The sequence below is a fragment of the Pongo abelii genome, chromosome 9 (assembly GCF_028885655.2).
Source record: "Pongo abelii isolate AG06213 chromosome 9, NHGRI_mPonAbe1-v2.0_pri, whole genome shotgun sequence".
NCBI classification, from domain to species: Eukaryota; Metazoa; Chordata; class Mammalia; order Primates; family Hominidae; genus Pongo; species Pongo abelii.
Genome location: NC_071994.2, coordinates 120,562,324 through 120,581,252, shown reverse-complemented (window position 1 = coordinate 120,581,252; position 18,929 = coordinate 120,562,324). Strand labels below are relative to the sequence as shown.

Sequence of the window (18,929 nt, the reverse complement as noted above, 5' to 3'; positions counted from 1 at the left end):
GGGCGGATCACTTGAGGTCAGGAGTTTGAGACTAGCCTGGCCATCATGGTGAAACCCCATCTCTACTAAAAATACAAAAAATTAGCCGGGCACAGTGGTGGGCGCCTGTAGTCCCTGCTCCTCAGGAGGCTGAGGCACGAGAATTGCTTGAACCCAGGGGGCGGAGGTTGCAGTGATCCAAGATCATGCCACTGCACTCCAGCCTGGGCAACAAAGCAAGATGCTGTCTCAAAAAAAAAAAAAAAGAAGAAGAAGAAGAAGAAGAAAAGTCCACCAACCTTATCAAGGACACCCAGAAATTTTTTAACAGGGAGAGAAGAGAAGCATAACAAATGACCCGAGACTTGAAAACTCAGTCTAGCATTGGCTACCAAAGGAAACAGTTGGTATTGCTTGAGAGACCTCCACATGGTCATAGACCCTCTGGGCTAGAGAAACTTCTAAAAAATCAACCACCCCTCTACAAACATTCACACTGAACCCCACCTGACTGTGAGTGCACACCTCCAGAGAGTCCAAACCACTTGCGTCCAGGCTGCCTGCCTGGCTCAGAGCTGTCCCCTGGACAAACTCAAGTTTGAGGCACCTGTCCTGAGCCCTAAGAACCAGACTGACAGCCCAGGGCTGTCCCATTTTCTTCATTTCCTGAAACCACGGAAGGAACTCTTTTTAACAGAGAGCTCTAAGAATCCAATCACATGTCTACATCTCGGTCCTTTACCCAGCTCTCCACCCCAGAACCCTCACTTCATTCCATCTCCCGCCTTTCATCAAGCCACAGCCTGCCCACATGCCTGACTACCATTTCAAATAATCCTGGGTCCGTGAAAAGCCCTGTGGCCACCTTTTGCCATTCAAACACATGACATTGGAAAATCCAGCCTAGCTGGAAATTATCTGCCCTCTTTTCTCCATCCGGAGGAATGGGCTTGTTACCATGTTTCTCAGAACCATGAGTAATATGTCAGGGAGGGGAGGGAAAAAAGAAGTGTCTGTGGAGCTTAGACAAGAGGAAGCACAAGGCTCTGGAGGGAAACAAAAACTATAAACAAAAGAGCAAAACAACTGGACCACTGAAGAGGGTTGAAACGATGTTCCCAGCGCTCCCCACTGGCTGAGCTGAGTTCCTATGTCCCGCCCTCTCTTCAGCATGCCCCACCTGCCCCAGGCCTGGCGAAAGGGACCACCACAGCGTTCTGGGAGAGCCTGGGCCTCACTTTGGTATGGCTCCAGGTCTTAGTTGCTCCACCTAAATCATGTGGGCAATAACTCCACCTCCTAGGTTCAGATGTACTAAAGAGACAAATAAAACAATACTTAATATGAACGCTTTGAACTCAAATACAAAAGCTACTTATAACCAAGGAAATCAGACTAGGCGTGGTGGCTCACACCAGGAATCCCAGCACTTTAGGAGGCTGAGGCAGGTGGATCACTTGAGGTCAGGAGTTTGAGACCAGCCTGGCCAACATGGTGAAACTCCAACTCTACTAAAAATACAAAAATTAGCCAGGCGTGGTGGCAGATACCTGTAATCCCAACTACTCAGAAGGCTGAGGCAGGAGAATTGCTTGAGCCTGAAAGGCAGAGGTTGCAGTGAGCTGAGATCACGCCACTGTACTCCAGCCTGGGTGACAGAGTGAGACTCCATCTCAAAAAAAACAACAACAAGGAAATCACATTGCAATTAAACTTCAGTTACCCACCACTCACTGAGGACACTGGCAACAATCTAGATGAGTAGATAAAGCCCAAGGCTTTTCTTTCAAATCTTGAAGGCACTGGTTTTTTGACAACTAAATTATGGCTACATCTGACATCTAGGAATTCACACCACTTTAAGACAAATAAGGAACCCACACTAGGGAGGCCTGACTCTGAATAAAGAGAAAGGACACTTCACTCAGCTCACTGGCCTCTACCAACTGCTTTCAGTCCCCACTCTCCAGAGCAGCAGATGCCATTACTGCTACTACTACTGCAAAAAACCATTCTCAGAAGAGCACTCTCTCTCATCAATCCTATGAGGTAACATGTACTTCTCAAGTGGGGAGAAAAGAAAATGTGTAGACATGGCAACAACTTCCAGAATTCCAGAAGCTGAAAGGAAAATCAACCAGAAGACAGGCAAAGTTTAGATGATATACTATCAAGAATTTACCACATTCTGACTGTTGTCTTCAACCTCCCAGGTGCAGACACCTAGAGGTTCCCAACATCCCTCCAGATTTCAGCCCTGGCCTCTCTGGGAGGAGGCATCCACTGACTCACCAGCGAACTTTTGGGGGTCTCTCTGTCCTTCTTGTCTTTCTTTTCCTTTTTTTTTTTCTTCTTCTTAATGGCCCCAGAAGTTGACAGCTTTGCCCGCTCTTGGATCACCAAGTTCCGATAGTGTTCGTCACATGGATGGTCCCACATAGACTGCCCGTTGGCGAAGTTGAAATAGTAAATGTCACCTGTGATGTCCTGGCTGGGGATGGGCAGAGTTCAGAAGTTAGTCCCTGCTCAGATACAAAAGAAGAAAAAGAAAAAGAGGAGAAAAAAAGAAAAAGGGAGAGGAGGTGAAAGAAGAGGAAAAGAGGGGGGTGGAAAAGGGAGGGAGAAGATGGAACGAGAGGGGTTAAGAGCGGAGGGAAGGAAAGGATTAACACAAAATCAAAGGGTACCATTTGGCTAAGAAGGAGTTAGCTTAGATATAGGAAGAAAGGATTGGGATACCTAATCTCTAGATGGTGATGTATAATCACTGGAGTTCTTGAGAATGCATGCTGGACTAGTGTAGGAACAAACTTGGTTTTATTTAAGATGGAGAAGTATAAAAACTATGGTATGTTGAACATAAGTGCTAGGATAAATCTTAATATTTTAATAAACAGTCTAAGGAAGAACAATGCATTGTGAGAGCTCTGGTTTTACAGAAAACTCTAAACTCATAAGAAGTAATAATCTTGCCAGGAGCGGTGGCTCACGCCTGTAATCCCAGCACTTTGGGAGGACGAGGCGGGCGGATCACCTGAGGTCGGGAGTTCAAGACCAGCCTGACCCATCATGGAGAAACCCTGTCTCTACTAAAAATATAAAATTAGCCGGGGTGGTGGTGCATGCCTGTAATCCCAGCTACTCGGGAGGCTGAGGCAGGAGAATCGCTTGAACCTGGGAGTCGGAGGTTGCAGTGAGCCCAGATTGTGCCATTGCACTCCAGCCTGGGCAATAAAAGCGAAACTCCGTCTCAAAAAAACAAACAAAAAAAAGAAGTAATAATACAAGCTAGTGTGGACCGATGGTAGAAGAAAATAATGTAGGAGATATATTTCAAGAATCTGTGTTTCAACATGGACAAGTCCAATATAAACCACTCATCTCATCCACCATTAACAACAATCTATTAAGACAGCTAACAGGAAAAGAGTAATGCAAAATATTTTATATTCACACATAAACCTAAAATGTGCAAAATCTTTATAGAGTTTTACTGAAAAGTCAGAAAAAAAAAGAAAAAGAAAAAAACCCACTGGAGAGGCATTCAGTATTCCAGAATAGAAAGACTCAAGTCTGTAAAGATGCCAATAATCCCAAAATTAATATATAAATCCAATACAATTTCAATCAAGCTCCTTATGAAATCTGACAAGCTGAATCTCAATTCAAACAAAAGAGAAAATGAAAAATAGATAAATGAGAAAATGAGCAGAAATAAAAAAATGTCAGGGGTAAAAAAGGACAGTGATAGAAGATATGCAGATGACCAATAAGCACATGAAAAGATGTCCCACATCACTAAACACTGGGAAAATGCAAATCAAAACTATTATGAAATGCTACTTCACACCATAAGCATGGCTATTACCAAAAATCCAAAAAATAAGCCTGGGCAACACAGTGAGACTCTGTCTCTACAAAAAATAAAAAAAATTAGCCAGGCACAGTGACACACGTCTGTAGTCCCAGTTACTCAGGAGACTTGAGGTTGGAGGATTGTTTGAGCCCAGGAGTTCAAGGCTACAGTGGGCTATGATCACACCACTGCACTCCAGCCTGGGTGACAGGGCAAGACCCTGTTTAAAAAAAAAAAAAAAAAAAAAAAAAAACTGGGTGCGGTGGCTCACACCTATAATCCCAGCACTTTGGGAGGCCAAGGCAGGTGGATCACCTGACGTCAGGAGTTCGAGACCAGCCTGATCAACATGATGAAATCCCAACTCCAGTAAAAGAATACAAACATTGGCCGGGCATGGTGGCTCACGCCTGTAATCCCAGCACTTTGGGAGGCCAAGGCGGGCAGATCACGAGGTCAAGAGTTCAAGACCAGCCTGATTGACATGGTGAAATCCCATCTCTACTAAAAAATACAAAAATTGGCCAGGCATGGTGGCTCATGCCTGTAATCCTAGCACTTTGCGAGGCCAAGGCAGGCAGATCACGAGGTCAGGAGTTCGAGACCAGCCTGGCCAACATGGTGAAACCCCATCTCTACTAAAAATACAAAAATTAGCCGGGCATGGTGGCGCATGCCTGTAATCCCAGCTACTCAGGAGGCTAAGGCAGGAGAATCACTTGAACCCAGGAGGTGAAGGTTGCAGTGAGCTGAGATTGTGTCATTGACCTTGAGCCTGGTAGACAGAGGAACCCTTGTACACTGCTGGTAGGAATGTAAAATGGTGCTGCCACTTTGGTAAATAGCATGGGGGTTCCTCAAAAAAATTAAATCAAATTTAATATAAGATAAAATTTAACTTAAATATAAAATAGATTTCACAATGGATTAAGTAATTTTAAAATAGCTGGGCACCATGGTGCACACCTGTAGTCCCAGCCACTTAGGAAGCTGAGGCAGGAGGGTCCCTTGAGCCCAGCTGTTCGAGGCTGCAGTGAGCTATGATTACACCACTGCACAGCCTGGGTAACAGAGCAATATCCTATCTCTAAGAAAAAAATTAATTTAATTTAATTTAAAATAGAATTACCACGTGACCCAGCAATTCCATTTCTGGGCATATACCCAAATGAATTGAAAGCAGGGATTCAAACAGCTATTTGTACACCAGTAATCACAGCAGCATTATTCACAATAGCCAAAAGACAGAAAGAAGACCAAATGACCATTGACAGATAAATTGATAAACAGGGCTGGGCACAGTGGCTCATGCCTGTAATCCCAATACTTTGGGAGGCAGAGGTCAGGAGTTCGAGACCAGCCTGGCCAACATGGTGAAACCCCGTCTCTACTAAAAATACAAAAATTACCCGGGCATGGTGGCACATGCCTGTAATCCCAGCTACTCAGGAGGTACAGGCAGGAGAATCGCTTGAACCCAGGAAGCAGAGGTTGCAGTGAGCCAAGATCGCACCACTGCACTCCAGCCTGGGTGACAGAGCGAGACTCTGTCTCAAAAAAAAAAAAAAATTGATAAATAGAATGTTGTATATACATGCAATGGAATATTATTCAGCCTTAAGAAAGAATTCTCACGCATGCTACAACATAGATGCACCTTGAGGATATCATGCTAAGTGAAGGAAGTCAGACACAAAAGGACAAATATGGCATAATTCCACTTATATGAAGTACCCAGAATAGTAGAGCCAGAAAGCTGAATGGTGACTGCCAGAGATTAAGGAGAGGGGAAAATGGGGAATTAATATTTAATGGCTATAGAGTTTCCATTTGGGGATGAAAACATTCTGGAGATGGATGGTAGTGATAGCCATGCAACACTGTGAATGTACTTAATGCTGCTGAATTGTCCACTCAAAAATGCTTAAAATGGTAAATTTCATGTTATATATATTTTACCACAAGTAAGAAAAAAAATACAAATTTATTGACTTCAGTATGACAAAAGAAAGCATAAACCAAATTAAAAGACATGTGACTGGGATAAAATAGTAGAAATAGTGGTAAGATACCACTACTATTACCCAGAATACCCAGAATAATCAAAGAGTTCTGCCACCTTAACAAAAATAAAAGATAAGCAGTCTACTAGACAAAAAGGCAAGAGATATAAACAGGTAAATCACAAAAGATCAACAGATGGCCAATTCAACTCTACAAACCACTTGGGAAATGCAATTTAAAATGATCCGTTGTTATTTTTTGCCCTTGGATTGACTATTTTTTTTTATTGACAATTTTTTAATTGATAATATTTCTAGGCTGGGTGCTGTGGCTCATGCCTGTAACCCCAACACTCTAGGAGACCGAGGCAGGCAAATTGCTTGAGCTTAGGCATTCAAGACCACCCTGAGCAACATGGCATAACCCCATCTCTACAAAAAAAAATACAAAAATTAGCCAGGCATGGTGACATACACCTGTAGTCCCAGCTACTCGGGAAGCTGAGGTGGGAGGATCGCTTGAACCCGGGAGGTAGAGGGTGCAGTGAGTCATGATCATACCACTGTACTCCAGCCTGGGTGACAGAGCAAGACTCTATCTCAAAAACAACAACAACAACAACAAAAAAAACCAACTTCAGTACTGAAAATGGAATTAAAAATTGTCCTTATTTGCAGATTACATTTTTCTACAGGGTAAATATGTCCTAGAGACATTTTAAAAAACCTAAATACTGCAAATGAAAACAGACCATGTTCATGGGTTGAAAGTATTGTTTAAGATGTCAATTTTCCCCAAATTGATTTACAGAGTCAACTCAAGCACAATAAAAATCCTAATAGGAAACTGACAAGCTATTCTTTTTTTTTTTTTGAGATGGAGTTTCACTCTTGCCGCCCAGGCTGGAGTGCAATGGCACGATCTCGGCTCACTGCAACCTCCACCTCCCGTGTTCAAGCAATTCTCCTGCCTCAGCCTCCTGCGTAGCTGGGATTACAGGCATATGCCACCACGCCTGGCTAATTTTGCATTTTTAGTAGAGACGGGGTTTCTCCACGTTGGTCAGGCTGGTCTCAAACTCCCGACCTCAAGTGATCCGCCCACCTCGGCCTCCCAAAGTGCTGGGATTACAGGCATGAGCCACCGTGCCCAGCCTTGGAAACTGACAAGCTATTCTAAAATTCATATGGAAATACAAAAGACCTAGAATATGACTTTGAAAATGGAGAACAAAGTTGGAGGATTTACCTTTAAATGATTTCAAGATTTATTATAAAACTACAGTAATCAAGACAGAATGGTACTGGTGTGAAGACAGACAAAGAGCTCACTGGAAGAGAGCAGAGGATCCAGAAACAGCCCTCACTTCATGGCCAATTAGGAAAATATCTAAATGTCCTTCAATATAAGACTAGTCAAATAAATCAAGATTTTTGAAAATTGTGGTACATCTCTACACGGAAAAGCATGCAGCTGATACAAGAATGAGTAGGCCTACACAAACAGACATAGAAGAACAGTGTATATAATAAAGTGCTTATGTTTAAAACCAAACCATTGTTGGGGAGGGGGTGCATACATGTGTATTAAAAAAGTCTAGAGAGAATTTACCAATTAATAGTAATTACCCTTAGGAAAAGAAGAAGGTTAAAGGTGGGTAAAGAAGAAGGGTAAGATGTATATATACCTACATTTTAATGACTCATTTTATTTGTTTTTGAGACAAGTTCTCTCTGTCCCCCAGGCTGAAGAGCAGTGATGCAATCTCAGCTCACTGCAGCCTCAACCTCCCAGGCTAAAGCGATCCTCCTAACTCAGCTTCCGAAGTAGCTGGAACTAAAGGTGCATGTCACCACCCCCAGCTAATTTTTGAATTTTCTATAGAGACAGAGTTTCACCACATTGCCCAGACTGATCTCAAACTCCCGAGCTCAAGCAATCCTCCAAACTCGGCCTCCCAAAGTGCTGGGATTACAGGTGTGAGCCACCATGCCTGGCCAACTTACTTTAAAAAGTGAAAAATAGGCCGGGCGCGGTGGCTCACACCTGTAATACCAGCACTTTGGGAGGACAAGGCGGGCAGATCATGAGATCAGGAGTTCATGACCAGCCTGATCAACATGGTGAAACCCCGTCCCTACTAAAAATACAAAAATTAGCCCGGCGTGGTGGCACACGCATGTAATCCCAGCTACTCAGGAGGCTGAGGCAGAGGCTGCAGTGAGCCGAGGTTGCAGTGAGCCAAGATTGCGCCATTGCACTCCAGCCTGTGCGACAGAGCAAGACTCCATCTCAAAAAAACAAAACAAAAAAAAAGTGAAAAATAATTCACACTCTCCTTATAGGATAAAAAAGGGTGTTAGCCACCACTAGCAGGTATATAAAGGCAGCTGGCATAAAAGCTGGTATGCAGCTGGCCCATAACCAATGACAGTTTCCTTCCATCCATCAAGCTAGGTACTGGAAACAGAATCCACTCCCATAAACTTATCCTACAAACATGAGCAGAAGCCCTCAGCACCTCAAACATTGTGTAAAGTCCTGACAAATTTACTTCAATAGAGGTGGGAGAAGGTTAAAGGAAAGGTGGCTAAAAAGATCAAGAGAACAGGCCGGGCTCAGTGGCTCATGCCTGTAATCCCAGAACTTTGGGAGGCCGAGGCAGGTGGACAACCTGAGGTCAGGAGTTCGAGGCCAGCCTGGCCAACATGGTGAAACCCTGTCTCTACTAAAAATACAAAATTAGCCAGGTGTGGTGGTGCATGCCTGTAATCCCAGCTACTCAGGAGGCTAAGGCAGGAGAATCGCTTGAACCTGGGAGGTGGAGGTTGCAGTGAGCCGAGATCGTGCCATTGCACTCCAGTCTGGGCAACAAGAGCGAAACTCCATCTCAAAAAAAAAAAAAATCAAAAAAACCAGCAGCCTGCCACATGAGGAAAAGCTAGAAGGACTGTGATTCTTCAGCTAACAGTAAGGCAACAACTGTAATCACTTTGAGCTATGGCCAACACAGTGAATGGTATGAACAAGAACAGGATGATTACGCCTTGTCTACAAAATTGCACAAAACCAGCAGAAGAGGGGACCCCTAGGATACCTGAGGACCAGTTTGGGATAAGCATAGGAAAATCCCAGTCTAAGGTAGGAAGTAAATTTATGGCACTCACTTTAGGGAGACAAGCTGGAGAGAGCTCTATGCATGTGATTAGGAAGAGCAATGCAAGACAGGAGGACAGAGTAGACACAGAGAACATGGAGAACAGTGTCACCATGAGCAGGGAGCACTGCAGTCCTCAGGAGAAGGAGGGAGACAGAGGCAGTGACATGGCTCCTTCTAGCTCCCCACCTTGGCCACTCTGTCTTTCCTCTCCATAAACCTCTGTTTCCCTGAGACAACCTGAGTGAATCACTGCTCCTTCCAACTCAAAGAGCTCTAGCCAAAATTGAAAATATCAATGAATCCATGAACGTGAACCTACTCATGAATAGGTTACATCAATTCAGATATGGCAGAGCCAAGTGTTCCCAAGGGACACAGAAACCCTTTGCTGGTCTGCATGGCCTCACTGCAAACCTCTTTAACATCAACATCCATTTTATTTTATTTTATCTTTTTAAGTAGTAGTTTTATTTATTTATTTAGGTTTTTTTTTTTTTTTTTTTTTGAGATGGAGTCTTGCTCTGTCGCCCATGCTGGAGTGCTGTGCCGCAATCTCGGCTCACTGCAACCTCCGCCTCCCGGGTTCAAGTTATTCTCCTGCCTCTGTCTCCTGAGTAGCTAGGACTACAGGTGTGCACTACCACACCCAGCTAATTTTTTGTATTTTTAGTAGAGACGGGGTTTCACCATCTTGGCCAGGCTGGTCTCGAATTCCTGACCTCAAGCAATCCACCCACCTCGGCCTCCCAAAGCACTGGGATTACAGGCGTGGGCCACCGTGCCCGGCAAGACCAGCATCCATCTTAGACACGCTAAGGAGGTAAAGTTGTCACTTACAATATCAGTCTGCAAGGAGCAACAACAACCCCTCAGCACATCCTAAACAGATGCTGGTGCTAGAGGACCAGACCCAGGGCAGTAGCTCCTGTGGCCTTTGATACAAGCATTGAACCCCATCCTAGGGACCAGGGACCGTTCAGTCAGCCTACACTGAAGCCTGAAATAGCAGGCAGCATAGCAGAGGGGGGGTCCCTGACTGTACAGGATAGGCTTGGAAAAGCTGGCCAGTTCAAATCGATCTCCAGTATTAGCTTCCCTCTGCCTCTGCTAGGCCAAGTCAGTGGGCTGCACCCCCTGCTGACTTACCATGGTTTCCACTCTCCAGGCAGTGGGGCCACGATGCCCTCCCGCGCCAACCACATCAGTTCTGGTTCCTTGATGGGATCAATACCAATCTCCCGGGCAAATTCAAGAATTTCTGCAAGGAGAGGCAGAGGTGGGAAAGTAAGAGAGATTAAAAGAAGAAAAAAACTCACAATCTTTTTTCTACTTTGTCTTTTCTCTCCATCAATGAGAAAATCGTATTTCTTTAAATTATAAACAATAAACATACATAATTGTTTCCTTACAATTTACAAATAGTACACTTGAATCCAAGCATGCTATCGCCACACAATGATATAATCTGAAGCCAAGCATTAAAAACCCAAAAAATAGGCCAGGTGCCGTGGCTCATGCCTGTAATCTCAGCACTTTGGGAGGTCAAGGCAGGTAGATCATGAGGTCAGGAGTTCGAAACGAGCCTGGCCATCATGGTGAAACCCCATCTCTACTAAAAATACAAAAATTAGCCCAGGGTGGTGGCGCACATCTGTAATCCCAGCTACTCGGGAGGCTGAGGCAGGAGAATTGCTTGAACCCGAGAGGAAGAGGTTGCAGTGAGCCGAGATCACGCCACTGCACTCCAGCCTGGGCAATGAGAGCAAGACTTCGTCTCAAAAAAAAAAAAAAAAGGCAAAAAATAAAATAAAACCAAGACTTCATTCCAGCAGGGGCCTCAGAGGGAAGAACCCCCAAACCATAGCCAGAACCATCCAGGATGAGCACAGCCTTACCAGAAGGTAGTAAGCTCTCCCAAGATTTGCAAAAGTCTGGTGCAAAAGCACTCATCATTCAATCAACAAGCATGTACTGAACAACTACAAGTGACTAAGCTCCTTGACGACGTTACAAACACACAATTAGAGTACAACACAGGTGACACGTGCTGTAATGAAGACATGTCCTGTATGCTATGGGAGCAGAGAGAAGGCAGTGATTGATTCTGCCTAGGGGCAGGGAACTATCTGAGCTGAGAAAGTGGATGATACTCAGGCAGGCTGAACCCCCACTCACTGAACCCTCCCTTCCATGAAGGGAGTTGCCTCTTTTTCAATCTTGCAATATATTATGGACCCTAAAACTTTTGTTCTGGCTGGGTGCAGTGGCACATGCCTGTAATCCCAGCACTTTGGGAAGCTGAGGTGGGAGGATTGCCTGAGTCCAGGAGATCAAGACCAGCCTGGGCAACATGGTGAGAACCCGTCTCTACAAAAAATACGAAAATTAGCTGGGCATGGTGGCATGTGCCTATAGATGCAGCTACCCAGGAAGCTGAGGTGGGAGCTTACATTCTAGTAGAAGAGACAGGCAGCAATGAGCCTGAGAAGGTCACGGCTACACTCCAGCCTGGGGGACAAAGCAAGACTTCATCTCAAACAAACAAACAAAAATTTTGTTGTACTCTGGAAATCAAGAATTTCGAAAAGCTCTTTTGCCACAGAACTGAAGGACAGTGGAGATATATGTACTGACTTAAGAGCTATCTCAGCCAGGCATGGTGGTTCATGCCTGTAATCCCAGCACTTTGGGAGGCCAAGGCGGGCAGATCACTTGAGCTCAGGATTTTGAGACCAGCTTGGGCAACATGGAGAAACCTCGTCTATATAAAAAATACAAAAAGTAGCTGGGCATGGTGGTATGTGCCTATAGTCCCAGCTACTTAGGAGACTGAGGCAGGAGAATCGCTTCAGACAGGAGGCAGTGGTTGCAGTGAGCTGAGATCCCACCATTGCACTTCAGCCTGGGCGACAAGAGTGAAATCCTGTCCAAAAAAAAAAAAAGAGCTATCTCATGTACAGGAAAAAAGATAAATGAGATAACCACTGGAACATGTCACCAGAACCACCAGAACCCCCAGAAATGATTAAATAAATATTCAAATGACATCAATGCTTAAGCTGGTAATAGCCCAGGCCAGAAGGGCATCACCAATGAGCCATCTCAGTGGAAAATTTGGAGGTTGACATACCTGGGAACTAGGAAAGAAAAAATATTTTTTCAGAGGACTGCCTGGAACTTGATTGGCCAGAGACTAATTTATTCATTTTTCACAAATATTTTTGAGTGCCTCCTATGTACCAGTCACTATGAGCCATGAATAAGAAAAAAACTAGTCACTGCCATTATGGAGCTTACATTCTAGTAAAAGAGACAGCCAGCAATGAAGTAAATAGATAAATATACAAAAAATTAAAGCTTCTGATAAATGCAATGAAGGAAGTAAATGAGGTAGGAGCTAGAGAACATCAGGGTGGAAGAGCATTCCTTTAGAAATGATGGTCAAGAAATCGAGCTATTGCACTCCAGCCTGGGCAACAAGAGTGAAACTCCATCTCAAAATAATAATAATAATAATAATAATAATTATGGCCAAGGAATGCCTCTCAGCAATGTTGACAGTTAACTGAAACCTGCATAAGCAAAAGGAGCCAGCCATGCAGAGCACTGGAGAAAGAGCATTCAGGCAGAAGAAGCACAGGTGCAAAGGATCTGTGACAACCAGTAGCTCTGGGGACTGTCAGAAAGCCAGTATAGCCAGGTATGGATGCACACCTGTAATCCCAGCACGCTGGGAGACTAAGGTGGGTGGATCGCTTGAGCCCAGGAGTTCAAGACCAGCCTGGGCAACATGGCAAGACCCCATCTCTACCAACAAAATACAAAAATTAGCTGGGCCTGATGGTATGCACTTGTGGTCCCAGCTACTTGGGAGGCTGAGGTGGGAGAATCACTTGAGCCCAAGGGGTCAAGGCTTCAGTAAGCCAAGTTCACACCACTGCACTTCAGTCTGAGTGACAGAGTGAAACTCGGTCTCAAAAAAAAACAAACAACAAAAAAAGGCCAATGTGACTGGCAGAGAGAGCCAGGTCACAGAGCCCTGCAATCCCATCAAGGGTGTTACGTTGAGTATACTGGGGATGGTGGGGGGGACTAAAAGCACAGCCCTGACATGATCTGCTTTATAAACAGTAAGGCTAATTAGGAAGCTACTGAGATAGCCCAGGAAAAGAAAACGGTGGCTTGAGGTTAGAATGCCTACACCTGGACTGGGCCAAAGAAAGTTTTTATAAACATCCTTAGAAAAACCTTTGACTCGAATTACAACAGCAACCAAATGTATACAAATTTAAGAAATAGGCCATTCATGGCCAGGTGCAGTGACTCACACCTGTTATCCCAGCACTTTGGGAGGCCGAGGCAGGTGGATCACCTGAAGTCAAGCATTCAAGACCAGCCTGACAAATATGGTGAAACCCTGTCTCTGCTAAAAATACAAAAATTAGCTGGGTGTGGTGGCATGCCCCTGTAGTCCCAGCTACTCGGGAGTCTGAGACAGAAGAATCACTTGAACCTGGAGGGTGCAGTGAGCCGAGCTCACGCCATTGCACTCCAGCCTGGGCGACAAAGCAAGACTCCCATCTCTAAAGAGAAAGTAGGAAAGAAAGAAAGAGGCCAGTCGTAGTGGCTTATGTCTGTAATCCCTGCACTTTGGCAGGAGGATCACTTGAACCCAGGAGTTCAAGACTAGCCTGGGCAACACATTGAGATCCTATCCCTACAAAAAAATTTATTTTAATTAGCCAGACACATGGCATGCACCTGTAGTTCTAGCTACATGGGAGGATCACCTGAGCTCACGAGTTCAAGGCTGCAGTGAGCTATGATGGTGCCACTGCATACCAACCTGGGTGACAGAGTAAGACTGTCTCTAAAAACAAAAATATGGAAAACAAAAAAACACCCTATGCTATAAGCAAAGTCCAGCATTTAACATGAGATCCATGTATTCTTTGAGATGCAAGAATTGTGAACCCTGCTCGCAGGTCCATGAACCACCTGAATTATAAGCAAACTTTGTATGCCTAGATCATAACTCGTCAGAATTTCAAAGAAACTTTCACTCCAAATAATTGCATAGTGCTTCAAAGTACAGGCCCTATAGCCAGGCACAAGTGGCTCATGCCTGTAATCCCAATCCTCTGGGAGGCCAAGAAGGGCAGATCACTTGTCAGTTTGAGACCAGCCTGGCCAACATGGCAAAACCCCGTCTCTATTAAAAATACAAAAAAATTACCCAGGCATAGTGGCACGCATCTGTAGTCCCAGCTACTATGGAGGCTAAGGCAGGAGATTCACTTGAACCTGGGAGGCGGAGGTTGCAGTGAGCACAGATCCTGCCACTGCCCTCCAGCCTGGGCGACAGAGAGAAACTCCAACTCAAAAAAAAAAAAACAAACTAACAAAAAAAACAAAAAACAAAGTGCAGGCCCTAGAGTTTGAATACCTGGAGGTGGATTCTAACAACACCACTTAGAATAGAACTGTATATCCACAGAAAGTTAATCTTTCTGTGCCTTGGTTTCCTCATCTATAAAATGGGGATAATAATAGTACCTAACTCACAGAGTTGCAGTGAGGGTTGAAAAGGTAATACATGGGCCAGACATGGTGTCTCCTGCCTGTAATCCCAGCACTCTGGGAGGTGGAGGTGGGAAGATCACTTGAGGTCAGTTTGAGACCAGCCTGGACAACATGGCAAAACCCCTTCTCTACTAAAAATACAAGAATTAGTTCCCCAGGTGCGGTGGTGGGCACCTGTAGTAGTTCTAGCTACTCAGGAGGCTGAGGCATGAGATTCGCTTGAACCCGGGAGGGAGAGGTTGCAGTGAGCCAAGATCATACCACTGCACTCCAGCCTGGGTGACAGAGTGAGACTCTGTCTCAGAAAAAAAAAAAAGGAAAAGGTAATAAGGTAATACATGTAAAGTGCTTAAAACAGACGTTGGCACATAAGTTATGTTGTTATTGTTATTAATAATGTTATTGTTGTTTAAAAAAACACTGCTCTAAGTTTGTGCTTAGGAAATTGGGTTTCCCCTGGTCTCAGAACACACTGTATTTAGATATCCCCTACTATGTTTCCATTTAAATCTAATCATTGCTCTAACCCAGAGACAGCAAACTTTTTCTGTAAACAACCGGATAGTAACTATTTTACCCTTTGTGGGTCATATACCTCTCTTACAGCCACATATCTCTGCAGCTGTAGCATAAAAGCAGCCACACACAATACATAAACCAGTGTGGCTGTTTTCCAATGAAGGTTTATTTACAAAAACAGGCAAGTAGCCAGGCAAGGTAGCTCACGCCTGTAATCCCAGCACTTTGGGAGCCGGAGGCAGGCAAATCGCTTGAGGTCAGGAGTTCGAGACCAGCTTGAACAACATGGTGAAACCCATCTCTACTAAAAGTACAAAAATTAGCCAGGTGTGGTGGTGCACGCCTGTAGTCCCAGCTTCTCGGGAGGCTGAAGTGGGAGAATCGCTTGAACCTGGGAGGCAGAGGTTGCAGTGAGATGAGATCACGCCACTGCACTCCAGCCTGGGCAACAGAAAGAAATTAAAAAAAAAACAAAAAAAAAAACAGGCAAGAGGCCAAGGTAGGCTCACATCTGATCTAACCCAAATATACTAAGCAACTCTGTACATCTACCATACTTTGCACTGAAAGAACAAAAATAAACCAGACATAATCCCTGTCCTCAAAAAACAAACACAATACACCACAGGCCTCTTCGCAAACTTGTTACCTTGCTCACTAGGAATGTAGGTCTCATCATAATCTTCTTCCAGAACCAGCTGATCTCCTATGCGGAGGGGTCGTCCAGCCATGACTCATCTGGGCTCAAACACCTAGATCCCAGAGACACCCACCAAAAGAGAAAAATCAGTGACCAAGCTTAACAGGGGAAAAGTTGGCACTGGGTCATGGAGCATCTGGGTCAAACCAGACCCTGCAGAGCAATTTGGCCAGGGCCTTCCCGGGCTCCAGGTATAGTGGAGGGTGAAACCAACAACTCAAGGCTCACAGGCTCTGCGCCTGGGAAAGGTCTCCCAAAGGCTTGATGAACACTTGGTGAACCACAAAACATCTTCAAGCCTGGCTCTGTCAAGAGTTTGACTTTGTACCACCCCCAGATAGAAAAAACAATTATAATACAGAACCACCAAGTAGAAAATCCTAGTGACACCAAAATAACCAGCAGCACACAGACCCCCATACACCAGCACATCTCCATGGCACACCCCCATCTCAACACATATTCCTATCTGGATGTCCTGATTCATATCCAACATGCCCTCAGGAAGCTTACAATCCAGTGGCGGGAACGACCTCAAGAGCAGCAGAAGGCAGAAGGGAAAAAAACTTCCTGTTCTGGGAGTGCTTAGATAAGGGTAAAAAAATTCCCCAAAGAAAGGAAGGAAGGAAGGGAGGCTGGCAAGAATTCTGATGGGGGAGAAAGGCATTCTAACAGAGGGAGCATCTTGCACAGACAAGTGTTCCAGAGTGCGGATACCAGCATGTGTGACCGGCTGGTCACAGACAGCCTTGTAGACCGTGCTAAAGAGCCTCCACCCTGTCCTACACCAGAGGGGAGTCACTGAGGGCTCTGGTGAAACAAAGTATCACAGGGTGGCCTTTTTTTTAGGATAAGAATTCTGGCAAGACTGGCATGGCTGGATTGGAGAAATGAGAGACTGGGGTCAGGAAAACCACTTGAAGAGGCTGCTGCCCAGGGGCAAGATGGTAAGGGCTTTAACTAGGGCAGAAGCAGGGGAATGAAGAAGAGACAGTCAGAACGGACCCAGTGATGTTAAGCTTAATAGGACCAGGATATGGGGGAAAAGTGGAAAGGAGCTACCTCCCTCCAAAATTCACATATGTATATATTTTACTTTTTTTATTTATTTTTATTTTATTTTTTTTTTTACAGAGATGGTGTCTCACCATGTTGCCCAGGCTGGTCTTGAACTCCTGGGTGCAAGCGATGCTCCCACCTCAGCCTCTCAAAGTAAGAAAAATACACATATTGAAGCTCTAATCCACAATGTGACTGGTTCTTTAGGAGGTAATTAAAGTTAAATGAGGTCATTAAGGTTAAATGGCCTGATAGGATTAAAAGCAGAGGAAGAGAGAAAGGACCAGGAACCAGGGCGGCAGATGGGGCCCACTGCCTAGTGGCTTAGAGCTCTCTCTCTCTACCATCTGAGGACACAGCAAGAAGGCAGCTGTCTGCAAGGCAGGAACCAGGAACAGACCTTGATGTGGGCCTTCTAGCTTCCAGAACTATGAGAAAAGAGATTTCTGTTGTTGGAGCCCCCCAGTCTATGGTATTGTGTTATGGCAGCCCAAGCAAAGACAGAAGTCCAGCTTGAATCCAAGGTTTCTAGCTCCAGGGATGGGGCGGTGCCAAATTCTTCAACTGAGAAGCTGGTGCACTTCTAGAATTGCTCCTCTCTTCCCACCCCTACCTCAAGACCCCAGTACCCACCAACTCTCCCCATGGCAGCTCCCATGCTGCAGCCTGATGAAGCAGGTTGCCTGGGAAACTGCTGCCACACACAGCCCTGCTCAGAGCACCTCCCCAACCTGCAAAGCAGTTGGCCACACCAGATGTGACCAACAGGAGTCTAGAGCCACAAGTCCTGACCTCTCCAGTCCCCACTTCCTCAGAAGCTACCACTGTTCCTCCTGGAGCAGCAAGGATGAAACGGCCCTCTTCAAGCAGAAAGGCCCGGCCATTAAAAAGGTCAGGATCTGGGAGAACGCATCAAGCCCAGGCTGCTGTGGAAAGGCTGGAGGACACACCTATACATGTAGAATCCCAGTGCCAGACGGCCAGGGCCAAATCCATATCCCCCCAACATTGGGTGCCCTGGAGGTTCCAATCCTGCCCACCCACCACCTATCAATCCACCCTTTCCCCCAGGCTCCTGTCCTCCTCCCCTAGGAGTTCCCCAGGGCAATCCAGCTTTCCCCCCAGGTGGGGCCCCTCATCCTGTACCACAGCCAAGGTATCCAGGATGCCAATCCTCAGGTCCCCACCTTCCTCCATACCCACCACCTGCCCCTGGAATCCCTCCTGTGAATCCCTTGTCTCCTGGCATGGTCGGACCAGCAGTGATAGTGGACAAGAAGATGCAGAAGAAAATGAAGAAAGCTCATAAAAAGATGCACAAGCACCACAAGCACGGAAAGCATTCCTCCTCCTCTTTCTCCTCCTCTTCTAGCAGCGATTCTGACTGAATACAGGCCCTTGACCCTTCCCTCAAGTCTCACCAGTTCTGCTCTCCCATCAAGCTTCAGATGCCATGTTGTACTGGGGGAAAGTAGCCCTTGTGCTCCCCCCCACCCGCCCCCCAACCTGAGCCTCACCCTGCTGTGGAGTCCTGAGTGGCTAGGGAAAATGGGAAGAGGATTGCCATGGCCTGGCCATCTTCTTGCTGCTTGGATAGATCATATAGCTAATGAGTTTAGCAGGGGAGCTATTTTTTTGAAGATGATGAACTAAATGTTGAAGACAAGTTTGAGATCTGTAAAATGTGATTTTTTTTTACTTCTGCTTATAATACTTGTGATTGGGGAGGTTTGTGGAAATTTAATTATGATTAAAAACCTCTATCTTTTTTGTAATGTTGGCATACTTGGGGAATTTAGTGGCAAATACATTCCCCAGCAGGCCTTTTGTTGGTTGCACTAACTGCAAGTTTGCTGGGAAGTAGAGTCCGTTTGGTCGATGAGCTTTGACTGCTGTTTTGGAACCTCACCTCTCCTCCTTAGCCCAATATACTGTCTCAGGTCCTATTTTCGTTCTCCAGCTCTCAGTCCAAATAAAGTTATTTCTCCTGGTTAAAAAAAAAAAAAAAAAAAAAAAAGTCAGGTTCTGGCTTAGAAAGGAAATGGCTGGATCTGGAGACTCTGAACCTA

The 18,929-nt window shown here is 45.3% G+C and overlaps 1 protein-coding gene and 1 pseudogene across 27 annotated transcripts in view; one reads left to right on the top strand and one right to left on the bottom strand.

The window, feature by feature from the left end:
* Positions 1-18,929, bottom strand: part of CEP164 (centrosomal protein 164) — a 91,874-nt gene that overhangs the window by 58,835 nt on the left and 14,110 nt on the right. For 14 of the 27 annotated variants that reach the window (XR_010135560.1, XR_010135561.1, XR_008511411.1 and 11 more), the window contains 4 exons: positions 18,770-18,847; positions 15,751-15,853; positions 10,146-10,257; positions 2,272-2,470 (listed from right to left, as the gene is read on the bottom strand). Coding sequence is in view for 23 of the 27 variants with exons in the window: in XM_054525142.1 (XP_054381117.1) it covers positions 2,272-2,470; positions 10,146-10,257; positions 15,751-15,832 (393 nt within the window). In the remaining 4 variants the exon portion in view is untranslated. Of the gene's footprint in view, positions 1-2,271; positions 2,471-10,145; positions 10,258-15,750; positions 15,854-16,949; positions 17,001-18,769; positions 18,848-18,929 lie in introns of those variants that run through there. The other 13 variants (XR_010135562.1, XM_054525145.1, XM_054525139.1 and 10 more) reach the window with 2 other exon arrangements.
* Positions 17,817-18,248, top strand: LOC112135396 (proline-rich protein 13-like; annotated as a pseudogene).